Below are 13,954 nucleotides of genomic sequence, written 5' to 3'. Positions count from 1 at the left end.
GGATTTCTATGGGGTATTCCTGAGCAATGCTGTCACTGCTTACCACTTGGGATTGCTTTGGTCAGTTTTATCCCCTGCCCATCCTCTTTGGATGTCAGCATCATATGCAAAGCACTCTGTTAGATCTGAAACTCATGAAGCGACCACAAGAAGGGATTCTGGGAACTGACTGACTGCTGAGTGAAGTGGCCTTCTCTCCGAGGTACCGTCATCTTCCTCACTCTGCTTTTATATGGGCAGAGGCAGATCAGTGGGACCCGCTGGGGAAGCTGGAAGTACAATAAAACTGAATAATGTCCCTGACATTTATCTCCGCCAGTGAACATGCTTTGTGCACGCTTCTAAACAGATTTCATTCTCCTCTGGATTTCACAGAAGCAATTTGTCTAGATGGCATGAGGAATATTGGTGACAGAGCAAGTGGAATTAACACAGCTGGTGAGGGATTCACCTGAGCATCTGGCTACGATCTGTGCGTTTTGAAGGTTTATACAATGTCACCTTCCTCTAACAGGCGATCTTGAAATGAGACTTCCTGGTACCAAACTGGGGATGTAAACCATGGAATGGCAGGAGTAGTGTTCTCTTGTTCTCCCTCTCACTGAACTCTAGGTCCAATTACCAGAATAGAAGTGGTATTTTTGATCTCTTAGTACAGCAAGTCCATACTATGTTCCCTTTGTTGTGCATTGCATCAGCAGTACCAAAATGTTACTCGACACTAATTGGCATCCTTTTTGGCAGAGCCAGCAGAAAGGATCTCGACCGCAGAGGCATGGAGAATGAAACATTTTCCTGCCCTAAAGGCAACCTTTTGCTAGCAGTATTGTTTGATATGCACAATGTGGAATAAAATAAAACTTGCTCTACTATTCTTATTAAGTATTTATTGCCTTGCCTAATGCAATAGAAAGTAATAGAAATAGTTGTATCAAGTTGCCAGTCTCAGTAGTAATTTTCCAGCCACAACCGAATTGTGCAATTTATTTTTACTGATACTGACTTTCATTTCAATTACTCAGAAAAGTTATATTTTGCAGCTGAGGTACTGTATTCAAAACAGTTTCCTGTCACATTTGTCTTCACTTTAATTGGTCAGACACAAACCAGGTTTCACACAGGAAACAAACACTGATGCTAATTTTAAAAAGGAAAACATTGGTTTAAGAGGAATTGTATAAATGCTGTAAAAACATCAAAGGTTTCAGTTTAAAAATAATCCTCCTGATCTCTTCGGGCATGTATAACTATACATATTTCCCCTGCCATAAATGAAAATGATGAAATGTGCTTAAGTTCTGAATTGCTTCCTTCAAAAATTCCACGGGTGCATACAAATCATAACCCACAAACCGCTGTTCTCAGAAATAGGAGCCAGATGTCCTTTCCTAGGGGCTGGTACCCCCAGGTACTGTGGAATAAAACCATTATAGGTAGCAGCGTATTGTGCACTGTACGTTTCTTCATGGCTTGCATTGGCAGGGTAATTGCCAGTAGTTATTATTCTGCATTGTGAACGCTGATGGTCTTTGCCAGAATATAGGAATGATGACTGTGGGAGGAATTATAAACAGGGCTATGGGCGTTCAAGAACAGCAAGGACAAAAGGGGCACAGAACACGTTTCTCAGCTGTGTGAAAGCCAATTTCTAGTATGGTGAGCGAGATACGCAGAGCTTTGTAGAATTAACAGGTAAGAATTTCCTCCAAGGAGACCGGATCTTTCCTAGTTTTTCTTCCTAGGGAAAGAGTGGGACAGATTAACTACTGTGGTCAAAATTCACATGCAGCAAGAGATGAAGAAAGCTGTCTGCCGGCACTGGGGTAGATCAGACCAAAGCAAGGGTGGGCTGGGGGCAGGCAAAGAACGGCATGAGCAGCCACACACAGTCACAGACCTTGCTCAGTCTAGAAAACAGGGATACTGAGATATCCAAGGAGGAATGAGGGTATGCACAGGGCTCTTTCTGGCATCATTTTTGGCTCATGCTAGTCGGTTATGGCATCTCCTGCAGCACTTACCCTGCACCTACAGCCCCAGCAGCAGAGAACCACTGACATAGATTAAGTCCTCTCGTCCTCCTTCCAGGACTCTCTGGGTACAGAAGCTGGGGGATGAAGAAACATCTGTACATCTTGCAGAAAAGTTTAAGGTCTGGAAACTCAAGGGATAAACACTTTCCATTTTAAAAATCTGGTTAATACCAGTAAGAGTAAGTTATCCATTCTCAGCATCTTCTCAAGATGGGTATTTGCATTTCCTCTGTGGCAGCCGCCAAACGTTTTGAAATCCTTTTCAGCATGTTGTGGTGTGCAGATACAGAGTGCTTGTCCTGCAGGGCACGCAGCGCAGTGTGTGCCTGCGAGAGGTGCGTGGCGGAGCAGCAGCGCTCGTCCTCCCGTGCCAAGTCACATTCTGTCTCTTTCGCTGTTGCTATTTTCCAAGCTGCTTCTTGCTCTTGAGCGCATGTGCTTTGTGTTATTTCCTCTCTGACGCGGTGGATCTGACATCTGCCCAGCACCTTCCCTAGGCAGCGACTGCAGCACGATTCAGCGAGGGGTGGTTCCCATCGCTGCCCGCTGCTCCCTACCTGCTGCGTGAGTCAACAGCGGCTCCGGATGCAGCTTCCCAGCCCTAGACCAGCAGAGGAACACATGTGATGGGTGTTGAAAATGACATGGACTTCGCTTTCCTAAATGACTGAGGGGTGGGAAAATCTCTCCAGGAGGTGACTGGCTAGCAGATACCTTGCTTGAAATATCTGATTAGTGCTAGGATTTTATAATGATAGAAAACATGCGTTAAGATGTCCCAGATATGATCTACGTCCTTCCCTCTTCACCCCCAGTTGCAATACCTTTCAGCCTAAAAAAGTTTAATTGAGCTAATTGCTCTTGGCTAGACCCGGTGAGACCAAGGCATGCGTATGTTCTGCTCAGCACAGAAGCAGGTGCTTGCCACCTCTCAAGCGTCAATCCTTTATCAGCACAACTCCACTGTGCAAATTACTTTCAGAGGTGAAAACAAACATTTTGTAGTGACTTAATGAGAACAGTAAATATTGACACATGCTATCTCCCTGTCTCTGCAGAGAAGTCTTAAAACATGTACTTAACTTTCCCTCTTCTCTGCAAGGACTGCATACCTTTGTGAAGCAAAATTGCCCTGAACAAGATGATCACTGCATTTAGTTTTATACATCAAGATGTATGATGCGGTTGAAAGTTCTTTAAATTGTGGAATTAGATTAGATATCTAACAATGTATTTATTTCTTTTGCTTTTGTTGAGAAGTGTTCCTTTCTCACCTAAAATTTCTGTAAATTGTATCGAGTTGTTAAATTTACTTTATATACTCAAATGCTTATGATTAGTTGACATTTCTTATTTCATGAGTGAAAATTTGCCGTTTATGTGAAATACTGTGAATACGTTTATGTGAAATTCTTCCTTAATTTGAGATTTCTCTTTGGAAACCCTATGCTTGGAAATACCGACTTCGGTGAGCAATTTACAAGTGCCATTGAACCATCCCCTAAATCCTTGTCTTAAGTGGTCATAGATTTCCTCCTCCAAAGTTAACACATGGGTTTTTATATCATTTATATGGTTGATCTAACACCTGCAGCTGTTGGAAATATCCAAGTATTTATTCTGTATAGTCCAAAAAGCATTTAGTCTGTATAGTCCTATAGTCCATTCTACATAGTACTAAAAACTGTAAAAGATTTTACTTTTACAGGTTGTGCCTTGATTTGTCTCAGTAAAACTCAAGCCTTCAGTTAGGCTTTAAAGTCCTCCAGCATAACTTTGTTTCTATTATTAGCCTGGTTCCTCCTGCGATGATGCCGGGCAGTGTCACTAATTTTTTTTTTTATCTGTATGGCAGTCCTTCCGTGGTAGTCCCCATGAATATGGACAGCGACCTCACCTACAGTAATTCAGCTGCTTTTGCTAAACCTGCAGACAACTTTGCATTTTTTCATGATTTTGCCCCGGTAGAAATGTAAGAGAATAAGAACTTTGCACACGAGTATATAATCTTCCAACTTCCTATTCTGTCAGCTCTTCATTGTGCTCTCCTTGCAATTGTCTTTATCTAAAGCAGGAATTTATTTTATTTTATTTTTATTTTTTTTGAAAGAGCCACACATGTCTATACATTAGGGAAATAACACATGAACATGCCTTTTCATATTAACTACCGAATTCTATTTTTCTGTCAGAGAATGGGTTTCAGTTCTTAACAGCTGCAACATAAAAAAGATACCCAGATGGGCCTTTTCATCTTCTGCTTCCCTTGCCACAGACTGTACTTTCCATACTTTATTTGGAAGCAGAGAAAAGCAGTTGGCTGTGTTCTGTAAACTTGCTAAATTAAAGATGATAAATCCTCATATACAAACTGAAAAGGCTGCTGAAATGAGTGTGATTCAACACTGGCTTTTCATTCTAGAATAAGGAGCGCGTATTTGAAAATAGACTGCAAATAGGTTGCAAACCTACTGGAAAGACAAAGTGCATTTAGAAACATTTTTCCGCATACCTATTTTAAGGCAGCTAAAATGAAATGCTAATGCACTGAGCAGAACACACCGCTTTAATAGGAGCAGGAGACTCGGTGTATTTCATTTCCCGAGGAACTTTTGACACCTGTGTATTGTAAACCTTATGCTTTGAAGGCAGGATAAAAGTTGTCTAGACTGTTTTTTCGCTACATGAATATACTGCATTTCATTGCAATAGCTCAGGAGACATGGTTCTCTATATCACAGTTTTTCTCTGGACACTTGTCAGTCGTAGGACATGCTTACTGGCTTCACCCTTTGCTGGGATGAGATGGAACAGCTCTCTGCATTTTGTACTTCAGCCTCAGGATCTGCCTTACAGTTTTATACAGCAGGCTCAGTGGAAACTGTAGCAGTTCAAACTTAGATCCATTGTCTGCTCCCAGCGAACTCCTCATAATCCAAATGTGAAAACAATCCCACATAGTACAGCTGCAGCGCCAAGAGTGAGTGCATGCAGAGTGAGTGCATTCACAGGTGGGCTTATCTACAGTCTCCGCAGCACATACGCATTCATAAAAGGTGGAAATGCAAGTGTCATGTTTATATGGTGCAAGGAGTCGGAGATGGAAGGCTGTCTGCTCGTTGGGCATTGTAGTCCCTCTGCCTTGACGGGAGGGAGCCCCAAGCAGGTGGAATTCATCAATGTGTAAAAGGAAACTAACCTGAATAGGTGCCATTATGAAAATGCATTTGCAGAAGCCAGATTAGCTTTAGAAAAACAGGAAGCCTTTGAGAGGAGTGGGAAAAGCATTGTCCAGTGCAGATTAAAGTGTCATTTATTCTCTGTTGGCTGCACGTGCGCTGGTGAAGGGCAGGAGAGCAGGAGCGGTGGGGCAGGAGCCGCAGTGCTGTGTGACCGGGGTGGCAGCGCTGAGCGGGGGCGAGGACATGCTGAAAGCAAGAAGCTCTGCAGGACGAGCAGCTCACCTTCTCCTCCAAGCCTGCAGGCTTGTCCAAGCCCCACGCGAGCCAAAGTGGCCGCGCACTTCCACTGCTTTTCTGGCAAGAGGCAGAAACCAAGCTGGCAAAAGGCCCGAGGTGCTGAGGAGATCAGCGCAGCAAGCTGTGTGCTATCCATGCAGAGAGGTTCTTTTTTTTTTTTTTTTTTTAAAGGAACTGTTGTTTTGCAGCGTTGTTTTGTTTCCTTCCCTTCCAAACACCAGTTCTGCTTAGGAGAGGGGAGTGAGGGAGCAAAGGCCGTGGGGCTGGAGCCGAGGCCTTGCCAGAAGGAGCGGCAGAGCCCCGCCGGCCCGGCCATGCCCTCCCTCAGGGCAACCAGCAGCCCCCGTCCCTCCCTCCCACAGCTGGTCTGAGGGCTTCACATCGCATTGATGATGTTTCTCATCACCCTCCACTTGTTTTCAGTACAATGTCAACTCTTTGGGGGTAAATTCCTGTCACTTCAGAGGTCAAAACTGGCATGGTCTTCTGAGACGTGCTGTGGGAAGGGGCAAACCACTGCAGCCGGTAGTGGGGAAGGTCCAGAAGGGACCCGCAGCTTTGGGTTGGGCTTAACTCTATTTTAACAGAGCGAACTACCTCAGTATGAAGATACAGTCTACTTAAGGATAAAATGGGATCGCTGTCTTACGCTGAAGGGCTTGGAAATACGCTGCGCGCTGCTGGGAAGGGTTCGGTGCTGCTTGTGTCTTCAAGTAGGAAAAGACCTCACATAGCAGCGCTGAGAATTCTGTGTACTTTGCTAATGCTTTTCTAACCTCGCCTCTTAACCCCAGCACACGCACACACTCACCCAAACAAACAAGCACACACTTGATCTTGTCCTCTGCTGTCTTGAGGAGAACTGCTCATCGGCTCCTCGGGGAACTTCTATCTCCTTCCCACCGCTCCCTGACACAAAGCAGCCATGGATGCCCTAGCTATCAGCGAGTGATGGCTTCATGTTTCTGGGAACATGCAGATCAGCTGGGGTACATCACTGCCCACTGTCTGCTGGGATCTGCAGCATTCAGCTGGTAGAAAACACTAATCACCACGCTGGAGATGTGCAGATTATCAGCCCTAAAAATCACGGGGAATTGAGGTTGTGGGAGGGATTTGGGGAAAGAGCCAGTTATGAAAATGGCTTGATTTTTAAGGCATGAGTCACACCATTTATTAAAATAGGCTTTTGTACTTTCTGAAGCCTCCTCAGTTCCATGAAATCAATGTAAAGCTAATATTTTTATCTCTGCTGTGCATCAGTCTCCTTGCAGAAGAAAAGGCTGTTTGAGCCCTGCACATTTCCCAAGATTTTATGGCAGAATCGGAAGCTGAAAGAAGATTTGCGTGGACATTGCAGTTTATATTTCATATATTTGGACAGAAACTGTGAAGCAGCCAGGCACAAGAACTGCCAAAGTTGCAACATTAGGTGTTCACAGTCTGAGAAATGCCAAAATAAATAGTCTGAGTTTTCTTTTCTTAACAGTAAAGCAAATATGGAATGATCATCTAAAAGCTTTGCTGACGAAGTTTTCAAACTCTATGGATAAATGAGGCAGCAAACAAATAATTGGACTCTGTAAATTAACCTGTTGTTGTCGGTCATCATCCAAAAAGAGGTGTGTGTTCATATAACTGAATAGAGAGTAGTACACCTAGGAAATGAGAATACCAGCCCTGTTCGTTGGTATGATGCAATGCTGAGCAGGGGAAGGAGGACACACAGGGCACCTACACAAATGGTTCCCAGCTGATGCTGTTAGCACAGTACGGTTGTAGTAACTATTACTGTAGGCTGAGATGTACAAAAGGACAACTGTAAGTAAAAGAAGAGGAAGAGGAACGATGAGCATGCTCTGAGATCCGTATTTTAGGAAGGATAAAGAAGCTCTGAGGAGAACTGGAGGAAGGGTGAAGAATAAGCCTGAATTTAAGGGGTATTATTTATTCAGCTGATCAAAGATGTTTGAGAGTTGGCTCCATAACTTCACAGACTTCTTTACAAAGGTTTCTGACAAGACCTTATGTAACTTTCCAACAAAGGTGTTACGAAGTCCACGGATTAGAAGCTAAACACATTCAACCTTGAGTTTAGCACTTATTGCCTGGCAGGGAAAGTAATGGGGACAGCTCATGAGGGGAAGAGTAAAGCAGACATTACAGGCTGCTTTAGAGTAAAAGTAAACTGTATTTTTGTGAGATTAGAAGGTAATTTTTTAGTTCTGCTTCTGGGAGAAATTTTGTGTCCTGTGTATGTGGGAGATGAGACTGGTGGGTTGTGACTATACCTGCAAACTTGACATCCATGACCTGGAGTTAATGTTCATGCCTTTCCCTCTTGGACCAGAACTTCCCTTGTGCGTTTTTATGATTTTGGAGGTTGCCAGTCACCGTATGCTCTTTGGTACAGTTTCTCCCTGTTTCATAAAGTGCACATCATAATGTGAACATGTTGCCACATGAGCACTGGTGAATTAAACTGGAATGAAAAACCCATAAAATCACCCCACCTTCCTCTTTACAACATCACCCTCATCATGTATAGAAACAGGTCCTGATACTTGCCAGCCACAGCCTGACGTTTTAAGACAAACCGAAATGGGTGCGGGTTTGCTTTTCTGTGCTGCATTGTGAAGGGCAGTGAGCTAACTGAGGAGTAAGTAGGTAAGTCAGTCCCTATCTGGAGGGAGCAGCTTCCACGAGAGGCACAGGGACTTGGAGCACGAGCCTTGTCAGCCACGACAAGTTTATCTGCTGCAGCTCTGAGTCAACACTCGAGGTAACAACCTCTGAATTACCTTTAAAGAAATCCCTCCTGAGCAAGTCTGTGCAGCCCTCTGAGCTTTCTGCTGTCAGCTTTGAAAATGTTTTCACTCCCACTTTTCTCTGCTGATTTCAGCAAAATGCTGGCTGTTGAAGCAGGTAAATGAACACTGCTTGCTCTGCTGCCTCTTGGCTGTCGTGTACAGTGTGACAAAACCAACTTCTGTGCGTGCTCGGTACCCAGTAGTCACATACTTGTGACTTGTGTCAGCTGCTTTTCTCAGGGACAAGGGCACGCACATCTCCATCCGAGGAGTCTGTCAGAGACAGCCTGCACTGGTGCCTGTTTCCCCCTCCTCAGCCTCTTCTCATCTGTAGTCTGGACATCCCTTTTTTCACAACATGCCAAATACACTCAGCCAGAATCCCAGCATGGACATTTTGACATTTCATCCTATATCATGAGTAAGTCAGAAAGTTGATGATTCAAAAAAAAAAAAAAAAAGTCCCATAGGTCACACCAGTAATTTTGGTGTGATATTTTATTTGGTGATGTATACAATGAGGTGGTTTGAGCTACGTATGCCTGTTTTTTTTTTTTAAGCCTCTCCTTAAATGTACATAAATATTACCTTTTAGTCAAGGAATATGCATAAAGTTACGTGGTGCTACAAATACATTATTTTCGCAAACTGAGAATGTTGTTCTAACGTCCTCACATGAAATGTGAACTATCAGGAGAAATGAAGAATTAAACTATGAAAATCAGCAAGCACTCCAAATTCTGCATTGATACTACCTGTTCTAAGCACTGGGGCTACAAGCCATTCATCGTGCAAATCACGTACAAGTATTCTACAACATACAGTAACTGTTCTTATCTTTTACAGTTGTCTTCATTTATTGCATAAAAATTCACCCTTCCGTGGAGTAAAACAGTTACTTCCATTTAAGACCTAAGCTTCACTATTGTAAGCATGTAATGTTACAATATTTAGTCAAAACAAATATTGTTATTCTAAAATGCTCCAGTATCATGGTATAAAACGGTTATATTCTGTGGTTTCATGGTCAGTAATTAGTCCAGAATTTGAGTGCTTTATGGTGCCTGCAAATCAAGCATGTGTTGATCTCTGATTATCATAATTTCTGAAGGCTGTCAGGGCACTTCAGTTAACGGCACAAACAGAACAGAATTGTTTTTCTTAAGAGCTGCAGTGTCATAATATTTAAATTGAATCAGAAACCATGATGGTATTTCTTATATGGCAAACAGTTAGTAATTCTGCTTCCAGGTGAGTATTTGTGGGGCCCCCTTTCATTTAAGATTATGAACCCCAGTAGCATGCTGACTAAGTAGTGCTTTTCTTTTTAAGTTTCAGTGAACTCTTTAAGATGTCATCACAAAAAAATGAAGTGTTCTTATTTATTTATTTTTAATTTATTTTATATTTGCATCAGGTTATTCTAATCCTGCGGTATTCTATTACTAGAATACTTTTACTTGCGGCGGTGGTCTGAAAATGAGAGTGGTGCCTGGGAACACCAACGTATTAATTCTGTCTCAGACAGCAAATCCTTTTGTGGATGTAGGCAAGGCTCCAGATCTCTCCTCCTCTATTTCAGTTCTTCAAAAATAGTGATCGTTAGCGAGTGCTGCTTAATAGTACCGCATGCTATATATGTCCAAAGCGATGAGCGCAGCAGCAGTGTGTGCCTGCGATAATGAAGGTGTCAGGACACACGAATGAATTGTTTGCGGTGCTAAATGGGACTTAGCAAAGCCATGTGGCTGCATATGGCTGATTTGAGGAAACAACAGGTTCAGCCCCGCAATGAAGCTGAATAAAACCAAGTGGCACTGGCTCTTCTGAAGCTCTCAAAGGGAATCACCCAGTGCAGATACCAGCGCTCTGTTGTGTAGATGGTGCCTGAAGCACTGTGGCTGCCTGGCACATCTTTTCTGCTTTATTCGTGAAAAAATAAAGGTAGAGTTTCAAAGGAGGAGGAAAGCACCACGCAAAATGCCGTGCAGCTTACCCCATGCTGTGGGAGTCAAGGCAGAAACTCAGCGTGGCAGCCAGGGCACAGGCACATGCAGTTCATGAAGCTCCTGTGTCCTGATTATTCCCCGTGTCCCAAAGGCAGAAGGTCCATCTGTGCGGTGTCCCATCTCTGGCAGTGGCCCAGGCAAGCAAGAGACTGGCTTCTCTAGGCTTCTCCGCAAGAGGGACTCACCGTCTGACCCCATATGGCAGCTTCGATGCCCGTGTGGAGGGCTGAGCCCTGAGCATCACGGCTAGGCTGGCCTCTTCTAAGGAAGTAAGGATAACTTACTTCACTTCCCTGGAATGAATATGGTCTCTGAGACCAGAAGCTGCTGCAGAAGATGTCTGGGCTCTCTGAGGGTATTCCTCCAGCTCACGGGTGTCAAAAGACAGAGGAAGTGCATGTTTAAATACAGCCTTTTTCGCAAGGCTATCATGCAAGGCTCCTGCTACAAAACTGTAAGGTATTCAGAAGGGGTGAGAGGAAGAAGGAGCGTGTTGAGGGGTGTGAAAGAAGGGATGAGATCAAAGAGCATGTTGAGGGCTGCAGACCTGGCACAGCACCCTGGGTTCTGCTGCTTTTGGACCGCAGGTGCCAGGCAGAGCTGAGAGCAAGGCTCCGGCGCAGTGCCTGCGGCAGAGGCTGAGGCCGAACGCCTGAGTCATGTTCGCCAAGCTTCAGGCTTGGCTGCTGTCTGAGCGCGTATCTGTGGTGTTGTTTAGACGTTACATGTAAATACATACAGCCCGCCAGTCCTCGTGATTCAATATTGGAAGAAATGCAATTTCTAAACGGGGTAAATCCAGAACGTAGATCCTTCACGGGAAAGATCAGCTGCGGGAAGTCATTTCTGTGGAACGTGATCAGAGGAGCTGAGTGAAGACGGGGAGAATGCAGCCAAAACGTCTCCTGCAGCTATTTAGGGTCCTGCAGTGCTAACGCAGGGGCTGCTCAGGAGAGCTTCCTGCAGTCCAGCCCTGCAGGAGTCAGAGCTCTTTAGGGACCTGGCACAGAGCTCGGTCCAACTGCTGCATTTCCCATCGCTATTGAGAAGCAGCAACAGCGACCACGCAGACTCTGCGGCCGGGCTGCAGTCTGTGGGCACACTCAGTCCAGCAGCAACCTGGGATCTGCTCTCAGTGTCAAAACAGGTAGTAATTAAGATTTCTGCTCGTTACGTTAGAAACGATTTTTGGCCAGGTGCCTGTTCCCAAACCTTGCGTATGCGTGCAAAGGAGAGGAAGCGGAATGCAGGAAGTGTCTGGGACACCGTGTCTGTGGTGGATAAGACAGAGGAAATACACAGGTCTCCCTTTTCTGCTGCCCCGTGGCTCTGATGGAGGCAGGCAGGGCGCCCAGCTTCTCAGGGCCGCCTGCGATCGAGGCACAAAGCTCAGGGGAGGGAGGGACGTCAGGCTGGTGTGCAGTGACCACAGCTCCGCGTGGCACACGGCGTGCACCGAGAGGGGCGTCACGCAGCCTGTCACAGAGCGATGGAGTGCTTCCGCTTCCACTCGACAAAAAGGAGTGCTTGCCATTAATCAAGGTGCCCTGAAAGATGCCTTGCAGCTGCGGCCGCTGAAGTTCCTGCTGTGTTACCGACCCCATAGAAACGTGCTTGTTGAAGCCACCTGGGTGAAGTTGGCCACCTTGCCCCTTTTCTGAGTCTGCATCGGGGAGGGAAGAGGTGTGAGTGTCTGTTCCTCACGGGAGGGCACACGTGGCAGATAGGTACGCTTAGATTTCAGTCCCACCAAGCAATCGCCTCTATCTGTTTCTTTTTCCAGTGTCCAACAAGCACCATTTTATGGACAGCAACTTGCTCTACCAGTGCAGAATGAATTTCCGCCGGCGGCGGCGGTTAATGGAGCTGCTCACTGAGAAGTCGCGCCTGATGCCAGAAAGCCACGACAGCCCCTTTTGCCTGCGCAAGCAGAACCATGACAACAGAAAACACACCAGTTTTCTCTCAGGTGACTCATCAACTCTACTGCTGTCTGTAGAGTGACTCCATGGGATGCTAAATATCCTTTAGCATCCTTTTTGTGCGAGGGATTTCAGTGTTTATCTGAAAAAAGCACAGGGTATCACATATCCCTGTTCACAGGGATTGTGCTTTCGCTCAGTTTACCAAATCTGTAGCTCTCTATGGTGATTTTGCTCCTGTATAAATAACAGCTCTCTTTCTGGTCAAAAATTAGTGTCCACGATCAAACAGAATGGATTTAAATCCCCCTAAGCCCAGAGCAATTTGCCATATATTCTATGCTGGTTTTGAGAAAAATGAGGGGAAGGGATCCTGCAGTGTTTGCTATACAATGCTATCAAGCAGGAAATGAAAGAATAAATGGGAAGTAGAAAAACTTATTTCTCTATACTGAAATGCCTCCTAGAAAATCCTGCAATGGGAGCAGTTCAGCTGCCGTGTTAGCTATGGTGTTATACTCATGCAGTGACCCTTCTGTGTACAACACGCTTACCCCTTAGGAAGGTGAAAGCATGGCTTATTGCTAGTGTCTTAAAGAACCCAGAGAAACTCATTGAATAATGGACGCCGGTTCCCTTTCTCCCTGTGTTTTCTCGGGCCGTGCAGTGAGTCCCACCAAGGAGATAAAGATCGTGTCGGCGGTGCGGAGGAGCAGCATGAGCAGCTGTGGCAGCAGCGGGTACTTCAGCAGCAGCCCGACGCTCAGCAGCAGCCCCCCCGTGCTCTGCAACCCCAAATCTGGTAAGCACCGGCGTCGCTTCTGATGCACAGGCGACAGGCACCGGCATCTGTCTGGGGAGAAGGGGACGTGAGGAATGCCTAACGTCACGTCTAGGTTTATCTTTTCAAGGATAGATTAAAAATTCACAGCACCGTGGGTTTTTAAGGCCGGGGGGGACTGTTAGCATCACCCAGCCTGAGGTCTTGCCGAATGCAAGCCAGACGTCTGCCTCCCATAATCTCTGCACCAAGCCTATAATTGTGGTTGGAGCTGCAATTTATCTCTGAGGAGGACATGCAGTCAGAGACTCAGCTTCGCCTCTGCACTGCCAAGCCCTGGGCCGACTCAAGCCTCCTCCTCGAGACATTCCTTCGGCGTAAGTCATGGGAGAGTTTAACTGTCCAGTGGCCACTATGAAATAGCACAGCTCAGAAAACAGCAGCATCGAAAACCGGAGGAAGCATTGTTTGAGCTTGTCAAAGACCATGTCAATGTTTTCGTTTGTTTAGGTCTTGCACTGGTTTGTTTGGGAAGGTAAAAGTAGTGGTGAAGCTTATTTTCCTTTTGAAAGGATTTCCTATCCCATGCCGGAAGGTTAAACACACCCATTCTTCCACAGCTTGGTTAAAATTGTTTCTTATTGTACATCTGTGAAGGGGAAAACAGACTGGGATGGATGTTGTTTCAGCCTCCCTATTTCCCTCAGAAAGAGCCCTGAAGTTCAAAGTCCATGTTGCCCTTTGTGCTCCTTACTATTTCGGATTTAGTATAAATTCCCAGTTCTGCTCTGGGCAGAGGGGTGTGTACAACTGATGGGCAAGGGATCATTTTTGGGATTATTGCTCATTTGGAGGAGGGGACACCTATGCCATTGTGCATGGCATGCGAGGGGGTTGCTTCGCCGTGCAACAACCTGCTA

General features: G+C 45.4%; 1 protein-coding gene across 5 annotated transcripts in view; it reads left to right on the top strand.

Annotated features, from left to right (window-relative positions):
• The window catches only part of DEPTOR (DEP domain containing MTOR interacting protein), an 83,463-nt gene that overhangs the window by 46,080 nt on the left and 23,429 nt on the right, over positions 1-13,954 (top strand). For all 5 annotated transcript variants that reach the window (XM_083824101.1, XM_083824102.1, XM_083824100.1 and 2 more), the window contains 2 exons: positions 12,115-12,300; positions 12,921-13,055. In XM_083824101.1, coding sequence (XP_083680227.1) covers positions 12,115-12,300; positions 12,921-13,055 — 321 coding nt within the window. The remainder of the gene's footprint in view (positions 1-12,114; positions 12,301-12,920; positions 13,056-13,954) is intronic.

Source organism: Anser anser (assembly GCF_964211835.1).
Source record: "Anser anser genome assembly, chromosome: 2".
Taxonomy (NCBI): Eukaryota; Metazoa; Chordata; class Aves; order Anseriformes; family Anatidae; genus Anser; species Anser anser.
The sequence above is the reverse complement of the archived record's forward strand: the minus strand, read 5'-3'. Positions and strand labels throughout refer to the sequence as shown.